This window comes from Manis pentadactyla, chromosome 6 (assembly GCF_030020395.1).
Source record: "Manis pentadactyla isolate mManPen7 chromosome 6, mManPen7.hap1, whole genome shotgun sequence".
NCBI lineage: Eukaryota > Metazoa > Chordata > Mammalia > Pholidota > Manidae > Manis > Manis pentadactyla.
In genome coordinates, this window is record NC_080024.1 from 56,327,196 (window position 1) to 56,343,170 (window position 15,975).

The following is a 15,975-nucleotide window of genomic DNA, read 5'->3' on the forward strand; positions in this document are numbered from 1 at the left end:
TTATCCTTCACCAGTTCTGTACCCTTAAACTCCCTACTATAGAAAGAACCAGTAGACTGACCTCCTGAGCAGTAGGAACCAGCAGATACAAAGCCTGGTGCATGGTAAGTGCTTCATAAACTGAATTGATAGACTTAATATTCATCTTCATCTATTCATCTACCAAAGGCCAGTTCAAGTCCCCTTTACCCACTGTCATGCCTCAGATAAACTGAACGATAGACTTACAGACCTTGGTAAGCTCTGCTGCCATCCCTTCTAAATTCTGTCAAGTATAAAAAAGACACTCTGCAGCCTTCCTGCTAGGGAAACATCTAGCCTGTGCTTGCATATGTCCTGTGGCAGGGGGCTCACTGTCTCCAAAGCTAGCGCCATCTGTCAGCAGACACCTTGTGTGTTATTCTGAAATCTGCCTCTTTGGGACTTGTACTCCTTGTTCTCAGACACTTAAATAGTTTGTTAATTGTGGTCTTAATAGGCAACAGACTGTTAGGATCTGGGGGCATAAAGAAAGAAGGAAACCTAGTGTAGAACTTACTCAACTGAGCCTTGATACACAAGAGCAGATTTAGACGGATACCTTGTACACAGAGGGAGAAGTGTTTAGTCTTTCTCAGAGTCCTCTTCCTGCTCCTCTTAGACCGCACTTCTCCACCTTAATGTCTTGTGGTCCTGATGGGTCCTTTGCGACATTGCCCCAGCCTAGGAGTGGGTGTCTCTTGGGTCAGCATGCCCTTCACACTTAGTGGCTTGGCCCTCCCAGCCAGTTCTCCATTTAGTTGGCTTGCCTTTCCATCCTGTTTCCCACAGGCAGGTCCACTAGCTGGGTTGGCCCCATTCTTACTTCAGGTGAAGCTCAGATCTTCCCCTGAGGTTCTGAGGACTCATCTGTTAGGTTCAGGAGGCATCAGTTGAGGATCCCTGGGTTTTCTGTAGCTTCCTTAACTAACTAGGAGCAGCTCCCTACCTCTCGCAACCCTTCTCTCCTTGTTCTTGAGGACTTGTTCACTGAGCCTAATGGGTGCGCAGATCCTCTAGGCTCCCCCCCACCCCGCCGGGGCACTGCCCTCTGTGCTCTGTTAGAGACTACGGGTGACTGCAGGTGTACCGTGTTGGCTTTACTTAACACTCCAGAGAATTTTTTAAGCTAATTTTGACAATATGTTATTTTCACCTACCAGCTTTGCCTTATAATCTAAATTCTAAGATGAAGAAAATAGGGAAATTTGGATCACACTTCAAAATAGTTTTTAACTTAGTGAAATCCTATTCATCTGCCAAAGCCCAGTTCATGTCCCCCCTTTAGCCACTGTCACTCCTCAGTACTATGTGTGCCAGTCATTTGTTAAGTTGATCATATTTACGACATCCTGATTCACAACTTCAGTATTTTTAGTTTCTCCCTCTTGCTCACAACAGATGTTGCAGAGATGTGTTAAAAATCATTAGCACAGAACTGAGGCCTTCTCCCTAATGTAGTCAAAGTAATTGCCGTGCCATGTAAAAGAAAAAGTAGTGCCGTTTTGTTGCTCTCTCTCTCTTTTCCTTCCTCTTCTCTCCTTCACTCTCCTCCCGCTCCTCTTTTTGTTCTCTCTCTCAAGAGTATATGGTCTGTTAATGTTGAATGGTGGAAGTCTTACAAGATCATCATCTTGAGAGTTTTCCTATCTTCCAAACACTCTAGAATGCCTACACATAAGGGCTCTGTCTTGTAGTAAATGATCAGCAAGTTAATGTTTGATGTCACCGTGAGTTGAATGAATCTTGTGCTCTGTATTTGGCTTGGGATCCAGAAGTCAGGTATTGTGGAAACCTATCTCATATATATTGAACAATTCTACTTCATTGTGTTTCTAAGTGAAATAGTTTTTTAAACTTTCTTATACACATTAGGAACAGGATTTTAAGATGGTTGTGTTCAGTGTAAAACAGCAGCCAAACTGTGGCTGCAAAAATTTGATCATATGCTTATTCACCTGCATAGATTAGTCCAATTTGTGTATACTATTTTAAAAATTCAGTGTTTAATGAGAATGTTTGTCGATTAACTTGTGATAGCATTAGACTCAAACTTCTGTTAGATAGCCATAAAATAAGAATTTGAAGTTTATTTATATTTCTGTGCAGTGTAATTTTCAGTTTTTAAATTGCCGCCCATTAAGGGGGCAAGCATGTAAGTAGGCTGAACAGCTTAATTATTTTTTCTTAGATTCCAAGAGTAAAGCACTTTAAAAAACATACTGTTTTTTCTTCCTTACAGTTAAGCTACTTGAAATTGTTTTAGTATTTTTTTAAAAAGCTTTTCAATGTGAATGGTGACAGTGGTATAAAAAATTTATTTAAAGAGATAAATATTTTGGTTTCTTAAGTATATTTGAATTTTTAAATTAGGATATGTTCTTAAAGTGAATGGTTCATATCTCTGTCTCAAGTGACATGTCTTTAATCTTATGTTACATTGAAGTTACTTACTTGTATGTCTTTTATTTTTCAAAGGGATTTGGTATAGGAGTTATATCTTACAAGTCATGTTTTTCAAATCTTTGGAGCCCAATATAGTGCCATACATGGTCAGACACTAAAATAATGTTTGCTGAAAACAAAAATGAATTTTCATAAGTACATTAAGACTTTCACCAGGAGAAAGCTTATATAAAAATATTGTTCTATAGATTTGTAACTTATTACATAGGAGTAAAATATCAATTAAGTGGCATTTATTACATAGGAGTAAAATATCAATTAAGTGGCATAGAAAATTTGAGTATTATTTTCTTCTACCTTGAACTATTTTGGTTTAAAAAAGTATTTGGTCCATAGTGCAAACAGGTGCCTGCTACAGACATTTATCTTAGATGGCCTTTCATCTTTGATACTGTTTAGTAATGTGAAGTATGATTTAAAAAAATATGTTTTGAGATAATTTCCAAAGCACTTTCAATTATTCCAGATACATATTTTATTGTCTATGTATTTTTAACATAATTTTTCAAATGTCTCTTCCCCTCTTTTTTCCCCTTTGAAAGCATTCTTCTGGTCAAGACAGAAGGGAAAACTATAATTCCTATCAGAGGACTTCCTCACCAGAAGACAGGTAAACAGTTTATGTGTTCCAAAGGCAATTAAAAATTGCTGTAATGAGTTTTAAAAATTACTTCGTTCTTAGTTTCCTAATTTTAGGGTGAACCACTTCTTTTTGATGGTTTTATAAACAATATTACTTAAGCGGGTTTGCAGACAAATCACCCTTGACTGGTTATTCTAGTTTTGTAGTAAATAATTCTATATTTTATTTAACTTTTATTTAATTTTTTGCTAAGGAATAATTTTATTATCTGAACTACCAAACAGAATGAAAGTTTATAAGATGGAAACCTGAATGAAAGAGATCACATTATTTTGAAGGGCTTCTTTTATTGTTCTGTCCTCTTTCCTTTATATTTACACAGCTCTCTATAGTTTTCAAAGTATTTTATATATAGCTTACCATAGTTATGTAAGATCAAAGATTCAGAAATATTACCATTAATGTTTATCATGCATTCATGGTAGAACTTTAGTTATTTCACTTGGTAAGCCATGACCTTTAAAAGGAACTTAAGGGGGAGCACCTTCTAAACTTTCAGTTATCTAATCTCTTTCTGTTCCTTATTCCTTATTTACTTTCTTCTTACTCCAATCTGCAATGTATAGACATTTGCTCCAGGGACAAGTTAATTGCCATAGTTTGCAACTACTTAATAACTTTTATCAACCACTTACTCTCTTTAAAAACAAACATATACACAGACACACATCTATATGTGTTTGTATATAAATTCATTGTAAATGGATATGTAAAGTATGGATTATGTTATATACTTGTTATTTGTGTATGTATTTAACTTTTCAAGGTTCTCTGATTTTATTGACTTTTACAGTTCAAATAGTAGGTCTTATACTGTCCGTCCTTGTTTGCTAATAGTAATCCGTTCTCACTGCTATCCAATAATGCCAACCAAGACTAACAGCTGATGAATATAGTCTTTGATGAGAGTTAAACTGCTCTTTATGGAGGCCAGCTGATGACACTTGTCTCATTTGTTCAATGTTTTTGTTAAAATAAGCAAAAGGAGTCATTTGTAGGACAGCCTTTTTCATGCTAATTATATATGATACCCAGATGTATATCTTTTACTAAGGACAGTGTGGATCTGGATGACAAGTTTTGGTTAAGTGAATTCCAGGATTTGTTTTGTTGTATATAGGCTGCAAGCTTTTATAATTATGGCTAAACGTATAGGTGTCCACAGAATAAGCTGTTGGTTAAAAATAGTTTGATAAGACATTGTTCAGTCATAGAAGTGCTTTAGCATTACTGATATGTGGCTTTCCTAAGTACTTAGAACAAAGCTGTTTTCAAGTTATAACTTCAGTTTCTTATTTGATGTGTTAGATATGCAGAACAAGAAAGATCCCCTCGGGATAGAGATCACTTTGATTATAGCAAGTCAGACTATGAGCATTCAAGAAGAGGACGTTCTTATGATGATAGCATGGAGTCACGGTTGGTATTGGAAGTTTAAACTGTAGAAACTTTATACTTGTTTACGTTTTGTTCATTCTTTATCATAAAAACAATAATAATAGTAGCTAGCATTAAATGGCTCATCTTAGGTGCCAGGCTTTATAATAAGGATTTCATGTGAATTAACCCCTTATTGTAGTAAATATGTGAAAAAGATACTGTTATTTCTGTTTTGTAGATGACAAAACTGAGGCTTAGAGAAATTAAGTCATTTGTTAGTGTTTTAGAAGTGTTTCAGTGGCAAGATCAGAACTGTCTGACCTAGGAGCCCAAGCTCTTATTTATTATGCAGTACTGTACTGTATGAGGAGTTGCTTATGTAAGTTTTTGAGATTTTTTACTGAATTACTGAATAAAAGAAAGTTGTTTGTATTATATCACATAGAGTGATCTCAATTGACTTTATAGCATAAAGGCAGACAGACTTTAGGAATGAAGTTATCAATCTTTAGTTTTTATTTAATTATAAAGTATTTTTACTTGAGTCTTGGAGCACTTTACTACCTAGCCTATGAGTCATCCAGTTTCAAAAACTTGTCTACTGTGTTTTATTATTCACTAAGTTCTATGTCCTTTTTGATGTTTTTCATATTATTTATTCCATGACTACCAAGACTATCCCCCCTCTAGAATTTTGATCAAATTCCTCCACAATTTGGAGCTAAGCACATTATTTGATATCTGCAGCCAAAATTTTCTTTTCACTACTTACTGTCTAATATATACCCAATCCTAAAATGTCAGCTTAAATTTACTTCCAAAACTGGGCTCATCTGCTGTCACTTTAATGATGCCTTAATAGAGCAACTACTATCACCATAGCTGGGGAGCTAGGCATTCTGTACACCCTCTCAAATACTGATACCTCTAGATTTAGCTAAAATCTATACAATGATTTCCTGGTAATGCAGTAATACGAAACTTGTTTTATTATTGTATTCATATAACTAATGGTTGCACAAAGCATGAACAGAATGATCTGTACTTCCAAGGTGGTATAGTTCACACCAGCTAAGTGGACAAACTCTTCTCTGCAAAAAGATAGCAAAAAGTAAGGATTCACTCTTTCTTGTTAGTTCTTGATAGTTTCAGAAAATAGTACCCTGACTGTTTTAAAGATGTTAGCCAATATCCACCTACATTGGTAAGGAAGTTACTGGGGCTAGAAAATGGTTGATTTTTTTTCACATTGTCTCAAATAACTAGAAATTTCTGATAGTCTGAGATTTCTAATAAAAATACCAGGTATCAAGAAACTACTTCAAATATTACAATTTTTTACAACATTCTTATTCCTGAATTTCCATTTTTAGAGATAAACTGTTTTCTCTTTATACAATTTGTCATGTACCTCACAAGCCAATTTATCTTCTTGAAACACTACTTTCATGTCACTATTCTACTCAGAAGCTATGAATGATTTCCCATCACTTCCAGTAAAAGAAACTTAAATTTTGCCTGTTGCTTTTAAGGTTTCATAGCCTGACTCAAAACTCATCTTTCCAATTACTGTTATACATGATAATTATTTCCTGGCCTGATTCTGGCCAGGAAATAGCCAGAACACCCTTGCTCATTTTTTCATTCTGGCCTGAATACCCTTGCTTGCTCAGTTTTTCAGTAGTTACTCTGTCTTCTCCTAGTTACAGAATGCCACCCTCCCTTGCCCTCTTCATCCTCCTCCCCCACTGTAAATCCTGTCAAGTATTGAAGACCTAATTTAAGTTGCATTTTCTCTGTGAAGCACTTTCCTCATTATTCCAAACCACTTTTCCTTGTCTGAATTTACAGCCCACAAGTGGTCTCACTCATTTGGTATATAGTTTATTTAAGAATATAATGTATATTATCTTTTCATTTTTGCAAATTATTATTACACAGAAGTAGAGACCGAGAAAAACGCAGAGAAAGAGAAAGAGAAAGAGATGTGGACCGGAAAAGGTCCCGGAAATCCCCATCTCCTGGGAGAAGAAGCCCCGAACCATTGGTGACCCAAGGTTCCTCTGCTCAGGATGAACCTACAGCAAAGAAGAAGAAAGAAGATCTGGACCCTCTCCTTACTCGCACTGGTGGAGCGTATATTCCTCCTGCAAAACTCAGGATGATGCAAGAACAGATTACAGATAAAAACAGGCATGTCAATATCACTAAATATACAAGGCAGTTATATCCTCATTGAAAAACTTGTTCATAGATAATCAAGAGTATTATTGATATTTTAGTACTAAAGTGAATCTTCCCAGTGTTGCCAAACTAAGAATTGGCAAACTTTTTCTGTAGAAGGTCAGATAGTAAATATTTTAGGCTTTGTGTGTTACTCCATTTCTCTTGCAGGCACTCAACTCTGCTGTTCAAAAGAATACAGTCAGAGATAACAAGTTAAACAAACGAGTGTAGCTATGTTCAATAAAGCTTTATTTATAAGAACAGGCTGTTGTCTGCATTTGGCTCATAGGTGTAGTTTGCCAACCCCTGTACTAATGTATGAAACAATGTTGACAATTTTCTGATTTCCTAGACTATAACATGTTAGACTATAATTTTTTGCTACAGTAAGGCAAACAGTAAAATTTCATATATGAATACTCACCTTTAAAATACCTTCCCTTCTTTTTTCAAAATAATTGGGATGATGAAGAGCTATGTAGGGAAGTACAGCTAAGTTTTTCAAGACATTTTCAAGACCTAGTGAAATGAGATAGTATTTAGGAAATTAGGAAAAGTATGGTCCAAGATTGAAATGGCCACTCATCTTCCAGGTGGTTAGTAAAAAGTTTGGGATAGAGGGTAGCTAAGCTTCAAGAAACATAGATGTCAGTTGAACCCAAGAAGGAGTGTAAGCGTATTTTTCATGTGTGTTTTAATACAACTTGAAAGTACCTGAGAGCCTTATATAAATGAAATCTAAATTTGTTTCAAGAATTAGCTTGAAATAGAAATGTCATTATATAAAATAATGTATAAGTATTTGAAATAAAAATTTTTAAAATGTATGAGCTAGAAAGGGATGTTAAATGACATTTAATTTAAAATGAGTAAGTTTCTCTTTCTGTGTCATATTCCAGCACTTGGTAGTTGTGGCTTGAGTGCTTTGTTGGAAAGGGATTTGAAGATGGCTTTTGGGGTTAGAGGGTGCTTAAGATCATCTAGGCATTCTGCTCTTGGAGGAGGCAGTAATGGCAGCATTAGTGAGACGTATTCACCGTCTCCAATCTAGTCTAAGACAATCTGTAGTGTAAAAGTTGAAGCATTGTTAATCCAGCTCCTACTTCTTTATGAATAAAGAGGCAGAGAAGAATCCACATATATGCAATTTTAAATGAATTCCTGGAAGATGATTTTATATACAGTTGAAGCCTGTTCCTAGGCTGTAAAGGGAACAACGAGAAGTCAGTCGCCAAGAGAAGTTCTGTAGTGTTTGCTGTCAGTAGATACTCAGTCAGGCATATTTTAGGCTTACTAATTAGGAAGTATTTGTATTTGAATGTAGTCTTTTGACCAGTTTAATAGGAGAGATTGATTTTGTATCAGCAGTATCTTATTGATCAGGTTAGTTGTTAAGCCATAGATTTTACTTCTCTAGATAGTAGCATATGAAAGGGTTGGGGTTGCAGGGCAGGGGGAGTGTTCTACCTCGAGTGCAGGCAGTAAGGGAGCATATGATCTATAGGGAATTTAGACAGTATGATAAAATTAACTGCAAGTTAATCTGCTTCTTAACCGCAGTTTCTGCTGAGGATGTTGTCAGTGATAAAGTATTCTTCCCCACCAGGACAGACTGCTATCACAGTCCCTTCCTTGGTAATACCACTCTAGGACAGGAATGCTTAACCTAGAGTCCTTCAGGTTAAGCAATTCATGAATGTAAATGAGGGGGAAATGTTACCTCTTTATTTTCACTAATCTCTAACTAAATTTTAGTATTTCTTTCTGTTGTGAATTCAGGCAACAGACCATATTAACACAATGCAAATATCTCAGACTGAGAAGGGACATAATAAAAATTGTCTTTTCATGGCTTATATTTGGCTATTTTATCTTATAATTTAAAATAAAAAATAATTGCTTTTATTTTAAAATATTTTAATAACAAGTTTAGGTAAAGAAAATGTTATGATGTAAAACATGTTAATTTATTAATCTTGTAAATTTCAGTATATATGTACATCCTTACATAATTTTATTAGTGAGCATCAAACATGGAACATCAAATATAGTTTAGGATACAATCTGTGTATTATATACAGTCTCATACTTTGGGGTCATTTTGTGAAAATAATGTTAAAAACCAAGGAACACTAAGTATTTTTTAAAGTTCTTACTATAACCACTTACTGTAATTGTCAACTAAGTTTCCATCTTTATTAAAATCAATTCTTTTTAGCTTAGCATACCAGAGGATGAGCTGGGAGGCCCTAAAGAAGTCAATCAATGGTCTTATCAACAAAGTCAACATTTCTAATATAGGCATTATTATTCAAGAACTTCTTCAAGAAAATATAGTTAGAGGACGGTAAGAGTCAACTATTTTATTTGTATTATTTCATAGAAATTTTTGAAAGGAACATACAACAAGAACAGTAACCACTGATTTATTGTGCTCCTTCATTTCATAGTTGGGAATATTTATTTAAAATACATTTCTTGTAAAAATGTAAGCTACTAACAAATAACAGTTAAAGATTGTGGAATATTGCTTTTTGAGAAGCTTTGATATAACATAATGATTTTTGCACAGATACTTGTTTACTGAATATTTACCATAATTTAAACTCATGAGTAATAATATTTATATATATATATATCTTATATATATATATAAAAGAGCTACCTCAAGCCAATTTAATTTCTAATAAAAGCAAAGTGAGAATATGAATATGAAAGAAATGAGAAAGATCAACAATATGTTTTTAAAAAGCAGAAGAATTACCTATCCATTTTCTGTGTGGTTTGAAGTAATTATAATATTTAAAAGGGTCAGGAAATGAAGATATCCTATGTTCTCTTTTTAATTTTAAAATCTGAGGGCTGTATTTTTTCTCCTGTGTCATCTCACATGATCCTGATTTATCATCTCAAAAACATTTGGGGGTATAAAGTAAGGTGTACTATGTTGGTGGTGTAGAAAGTGGACCAAGAGGCAGCCAGTATCTTCAAAGGCAGGTAGAGAGTTCCCATTTTACTCAGAAAAAAGCAGACTCAGAGTTTTATGGGTTGCATAAGATCTCTTACAGCTTGTAAGCTGGGCTCTTTTCTCATTTTCTTCTCTAGTAATTCAGTTGTCATAGTAATTATCAAGACATTGTTTTCCTACCTTTTGGTAATCAAATAATTATTTATCATTATATTGCTAAAAATAACTTCAGTTAGGCCACCTTGCATCTTTCCCCTTATCAAATACATATAGAAACATACCCATTTCAATGTGAGTTAGGAGTAGAACTTTTTGTTTTCCTGTCCTTTTTTTAGCATTATTCTTGCAGTGCTTTGTGTTTTTCTCTCATAGGAATATTCCATTTCTTAATTTTTATTTTGTAAAATACAGTCTTAGAGACCATCCAAATATTTATCTTAAACACAGAATTAATTATTGTATAAACAGTGGATCCGTAGTGGAAGTAGTACATTAAGTCTGAGATTAGTACTTCTGAAATAGTTCTTTTGTTCCTTCACTTTTTTGAAATGTTAAATTAGCATAAAAAGTTTAAAAAACTCAAATTCATGACTAAATATAGCAAGCATATGCAGAAGAGGAATTATAATTAGAAAAAATTCTGAAGAAAAAATTACAGTAGAATCTATTTTACAAAGTATAAATTGAAGTTCTGTTTTTTCAAAAGCAGTTTTTATTTATCAGTAAGGCAAACTCTTGCCCTAGATAAAGTGGTGAAAATCTAGTCTAGATTTAGCTTTTGTGATTATTTACACAGGAGTAATACTGCTTAGTAATTAAATTGGAGATTATCTTTGACTTCTTTTTTTTTTTTTCCTTTTTAAACAGAGGCCTGCTGTCCAGATCAGTTTTGCAAGCACAGGGTGCTTCTCCAATCTTTACCCATGTTTATGCAGCATTAGTGGCAATTATCAACTCAAAATTTCCACAAATTGGAGAATTAATTCTCAAGAGATTAATTCTTAATTTTCGAAAAGGCTATCGAAGAAATGATAAGGTATATTTAATGGGCTTGTAAATAGACTGTCACGTAGGGGCAGATGAGTAAGCCAGTATCAACAGTAATAAGCAAAGGTTATTTCTGCATAAGAATTATTTTTCTAAACTGTAATTCATGAGTACTTGTTTATTCTACTAAATATGCCAGCCACTAATGATGAGCCACAAAAATGATGGCTATAGTTACTGAGAATTATAAATAATTAGGCAGAAATGGCAGTCTTTCACATGGATTAGTTTTTATCTTATAACTTTCTTATAATGTAAAAATTATTGTGGTGTGTTACATATTTTATGTAGAGCATATAAGTAAGCTGCAGATTCTATAGACAAAGGAAAATTGGCTTTAGTTTGTAGATTAATCTCTACCTTCTCTTTTCAGCAACTTTGTCTAACAGCTTCAAAATTTGTAGCACATCTTATTAATCAAAATGTGGTAAGTAATTATCTTCAAAACTTCCTGCCATTCAGTGCATCGGACCACAAGTTTGATGCCACTTTAGTGACATATTTCTATTCTTGTTTTAATTTATAGTCCTTCAGATAAGTATCTTGGATGATATTTTAGTTTCAGGTTTAAAACTATAATGTATTTAATATCTTTGAAAGAAAAGAGGAACCAGAATGAGTGTTTTATCAAATTGATCTTTTAATAGTATGTATGGTTATTTAACTAAAAATTATTCCTCCAAAAGGGATGTTGTTTAGTCATATTTATAAAACAATAAAATTGGTATATCCTCCTCTCCTTTCCCCTGTATCTGGCATTCAAGAGAACCTAATACCATCTGATATTCTATAAAAAACTACTTCCTGCAACTACATAATATATAGTCAAATATTTTTTTTGACTCAGTTTATCAAATACAGTAGATAAAATAATTTAATCAGTTTTGATTGCAAATAATTTTATTATTCAGGTTTTGTTTGTTATTCATCTGCTGTTTGAGAGTTTTGATCCAGCTTTTGTTTAAACTTGAAAATAGTAAAATTGCTCTTGTTCATACTGCAAGATTTCCTTCAGATGTATGTTATCAAGTATAATTATAATATAGATAAAAGGAAGAATTCTAAAATCACACTTAGTCTTATTTCTCTAACATTAATATTTTAATTCTTTCCTGCATGAAAGTCTTTCCAGTGTTCACTCTTAGAAACCTTGTAGATTTTAATGTAATTAGTCATATTATTACAATAACTTGCTACTTAAGACCATGCAGACTTAATTTCTTATATCTGTAAAAGCCCAGATAATAATATGTTTTAGTGTCTGAATGTATATTTCAATTATATTGAGATAGTTTTGGCATTGCCACAAAAAAGCTATAATAAATATTTTAGATCTCCCCAACTAGTTACAGGACAATATTTTCTTGTCACTGATGTAAGACTGTTAGACCCAAGACATATACACCCCTATGTTTATCACAGCACTATTTACAATAGCCAAGAAATGGAAGCAACCTAAGTGTCCATCAGTAGATGAATGGATAAAGAAGATGTGGTACATATACACAATGGAATATTATTCAGTCATAAGAAGAAAACAAATCCTACCATTTGCAACAACATGGATGGAGCTAGAGGGTATTATGCTCAGTGAAATAAGCCAGGCGGAGAAAGACAAGTACCAAATGATTTCACTCATCTGTGGAGTATAAGAACAAAGCAAAAACTGAGGAACAAAACAGCAGCAGACTCACAGAACTCAAGAATGGACTAACAGTTACTAAAAGGAAGGGTCTGGGGAGGGTAAGTGGGAAAGGAGGGAGAAGGAATAAGGGACATTACGATTAGCACATATAACCTAGGGGGAGGCACGGGGAAGGCAGTATAGCACAGAGAAGACAAGTAGTGACTCTATAGCATCTTACTATGCTGATGGACAGTGACTGTGATGGGGTATGTGGTGGGGACTTGATAAGGGGGGAATCTAGTAACCACAGTGTTGCTCATGTAGTTTTATATTAATGATACCAAAATGAAAAAAATTAAAAAATTAAAAAAAAATTTTTTTAAAGACTGTTAGACCCCTCCTTCCAGCTCCCCCCGAATACAAACAATATGTATTTTTAATATTATGCTCAATGTAAAGAGGCTGTTTTCCTGAGTTGAGATGTACACATTTTCCTTCCACGTAACAAGTGTTTGACTTTAGATAGCCATACACAAGGTATTTTGAACAGGCTTCCTAGTTCATTTACTTCTCACAGCAAAGTTCAATAGAAATATATTCCCATCCTACCTGACATTATTTATAAGCATTTATTTTTTAACATGTTTAGGGAAAATAGCTTGATTTAGTTAAAATAAAAAATAGAGGAAGTATTGAAAAGTGTCCTTGTGTACCAGAAACTGTTAAAAATATTTTCTCATAAAAGTATTATTTATGTAATTTTAGAACTATTTGCTATGTAACAGGGTGGCTGATAGAATAAATTGGGAAGTGGAAATTAAGAGTTGTGGTTATGGAGAAAAGCATTATAAAAATAATAATATTACTGTTCTTCATGTAGTGATTATAAAAATATCTCATTAAAAAATATTAGCATATGATTTTTAACTTATATTTTAAGGTTAATTATGGTATTTCCTGTAGCTAATGTGTATTGTATTTCCTATATGTAATGTATAAGATGATTATTTCTAGAGGTAAGTTAAATAGTTGTATCCACTGTAATAAATTTAGATTTTTGGAATAATTATCTGGAAATACTTAATAGAAGTATAATGAAAGTGAAAGAAAAATTGTATCCCATCTGTGGAGTATTTCTGCATACATTATAAAACTTTTCTCATGACATGTACAATATTGCTGCAAAAACCAAATTTACTAATTTTTAAAATTACTATCAGTAGTAGGTTCATATATGTCAAAGCATTTTCTCATTCTGTATGTCTTTATTGTGTTTAAGGCACATGAGGTTTTATGTTTAGAAATGCTCACCTTGCTCCTGGAAAGACCAACAGATGATAGTGTTGAAGTAGCTATTGGTTTTCTCAAGGAATGTGGCCTCAAGTTAACACAAGTGTCACCAAGAGGCATCAATGGTAAGAATGTGTCCTTGGTTTGATATTGAGCTTTTGTTTGAATATCATAATATTTATTGCTTATTTATTGTCTTTCTGTTTAACATTAGCTATATTTGAACGCCTTCGAAACATTCTCCATGAGTCTGAAATTGACAAGAGAGTTCAGTATATGATTGAAGTGATGTTTGCTGTACGGAAAGATGGATTCAAGGACCACCCTATTATCCTAGAAGGACTTGACTTAGTGGAAGATGATGATCAGTTCACTCATATGCTCCCCCTGGAGGATGACTATAATCCAGAAGATGTTCTTAGTAAATCAGGGAATGGAGGTTGGGAAGTGGGGCACCAACAAATGTAAATACAGGAAATAAATACTTACTTAACTTTTAATTTATTTTTTAAGATGTTTTCAAGATGGATCCTAATTTTATGGAGAACGAAGAGAAGTACAAAGCTATTAAGAAGGGTATGTAGAATTTTATAAATAGAAGCAATTTATGTAGTTACGTAATACTGATAGGAAGGTAGAGGTTACTGCCCCCTCCAACCTAATGAAATCTCTTCTCCTATAAAGCCTTTTACTTCCCCCATGCGTTGTTTCTTTCTGTCTAGTACTTCTCCATGGTATTACTTCATTCTAAATTATTTACCTCATTTTCCTTCTCCTTTTTCCCTCTATTTAAATTATGCAATCCTTAAGTTTCATCCCTCATAAGACATATTCCCATATTAGTAGTGACCTTTATTTAACTTTATGACCACTAAAGAATTGCTGCTTAAATTGACACCCAATTTAATATTCAATTAAGTGCTATACTTTATTATTTCTTCAGCGAAGATTAATACCCTGATAAAATCAATCAACACTAGATATAGTATCTGTGCTTAATAAATGTATGAATTGATTATTATCATTTGTAGGTCATTAATATATTGCAAGCACTAACTTTGGACAGACTTTGGTTTGTATTTTGTCTTTGCCATTAGTAGCTAAGTGACCTAGAATAAGTTACTTGTTTGATATTTGTGTAAGGATAAATGTGTATTGCCACAGAACAAGTATTTAGACAATGATTTTTTTTCCCCATGTTTCGTTATCATACTTTTCCTTCTAAAGGTAATATTCAAGGCTACTTATAAAATTATATCCTGTAATTATATTTTATAATTATATTATACTTTCATGGGTTTATTTCCCTTGAGTTGTGATTTTACCTAAGTACTTAACTGCTCTGAAAGCTCCTAGGAAGAGAATGCAGAGACCTAAAACTCCCATCACTGCGTGCCTTCTATGCGTTAGTCAGGCTTAGAAGTGGAATGCTGAGTATAATGTAAAGGTGTAAGAAGCTTTCCATTTCTATATGTTTCTTAAAAATCTGGGACTATAAATAGATTTCTCTTCTTTGATGCTGATTTCCTAGGGACCTTTCATTGCAATGACCAGCTTTCTTTTGCTGTTATAATTTTGTTTCTAAACACGGAAATTCCTTACACCCATTTTGTCTTCTTTTCTTATGAACTACTTTTTTTGTAGTCTCCCTCAAAAATTCTAAATGGTTTTGTGGAATCCTTATTATACATGTTTTTTTTTTTTTAGCCTGACAATTCCCCATCCATTTTTTTAGTCTCAGCAGTTAGCCAGTGCCAGGGAAGAAGTATTCTCCTTTATTACAGCACTTCTTAAACTCTGGACTCAAAATCCTTTTATATGGTTGAAAATTATTTAGGACTTCAAGAGCTTTAGTTTATGTGGGTTATATCTACTGACATTTATTTATTAGAAATTAAAAGAGAATATTATAATACTTAATATATTATTTCAAAATAATAAACTACATGTTTATATACATTACATATTTTTATGAAAATAACTGCATTACAAAAAAACAAAATATTTAAGAATGGCATATTTTATGTATTTTATACAGTTTAACAGGAAACATCCTATTATTTTCTGCTTTCAATCTGTTGCAATAAGGTTGTTTTGATTTAAGTATGTGAGGAAAATTTAGCCTCACATAGATATGTAGTTGGAAAAAGAGTTATTTTTATAGCCTTTACTAATAATGTGTATATTACCCCTTAATATGCTAATATTTAATAACTAATAGTTTCTTAAATATTAATTACAATGTGAAACCAGTAATATCCATGAATTTTCATACTCTCACATTAAAATCAATTGGCTTGTCAGTTTCAA

At 33.2% G+C, this 15,975-nt stretch overlaps 1 protein-coding gene across 1 annotated transcript in view; it reads left to right on the forward strand.

Moving 5' to 3' along the window:
* The window catches only part of CWC22 (CWC22 spliceosome associated protein homolog), a 59,975-nt gene that overhangs the window by 13,151 nt on the left and 30,849 nt on the right, over window positions 1-15,975 (forward strand). Inside the window, exons 3-11 of the mRNA XM_036879454.2 lie at window positions 3,027-3,094; window positions 4,436-4,546; window positions 6,449-6,700; window positions 8,952-9,080; window positions 10,569-10,737; window positions 11,122-11,175; window positions 13,655-13,790; window positions 13,880-14,086; window positions 14,179-14,241. Of these exons, the coding sequence (XP_036735349.2) occupies window positions 3,027-3,094; window positions 4,436-4,546; window positions 6,449-6,700; window positions 8,952-9,080; window positions 10,569-10,737; window positions 11,122-11,175; window positions 13,655-13,790; window positions 13,880-14,086; window positions 14,179-14,241 (1,189 nt within the window). The remainder of the gene's footprint in view (window positions 1-3,026; window positions 3,095-4,435; window positions 4,547-6,448; window positions 6,701-8,951; window positions 9,081-10,568; window positions 10,738-11,121; window positions 11,176-13,654; window positions 13,791-13,879; window positions 14,087-14,178; window positions 14,242-15,975) is intronic.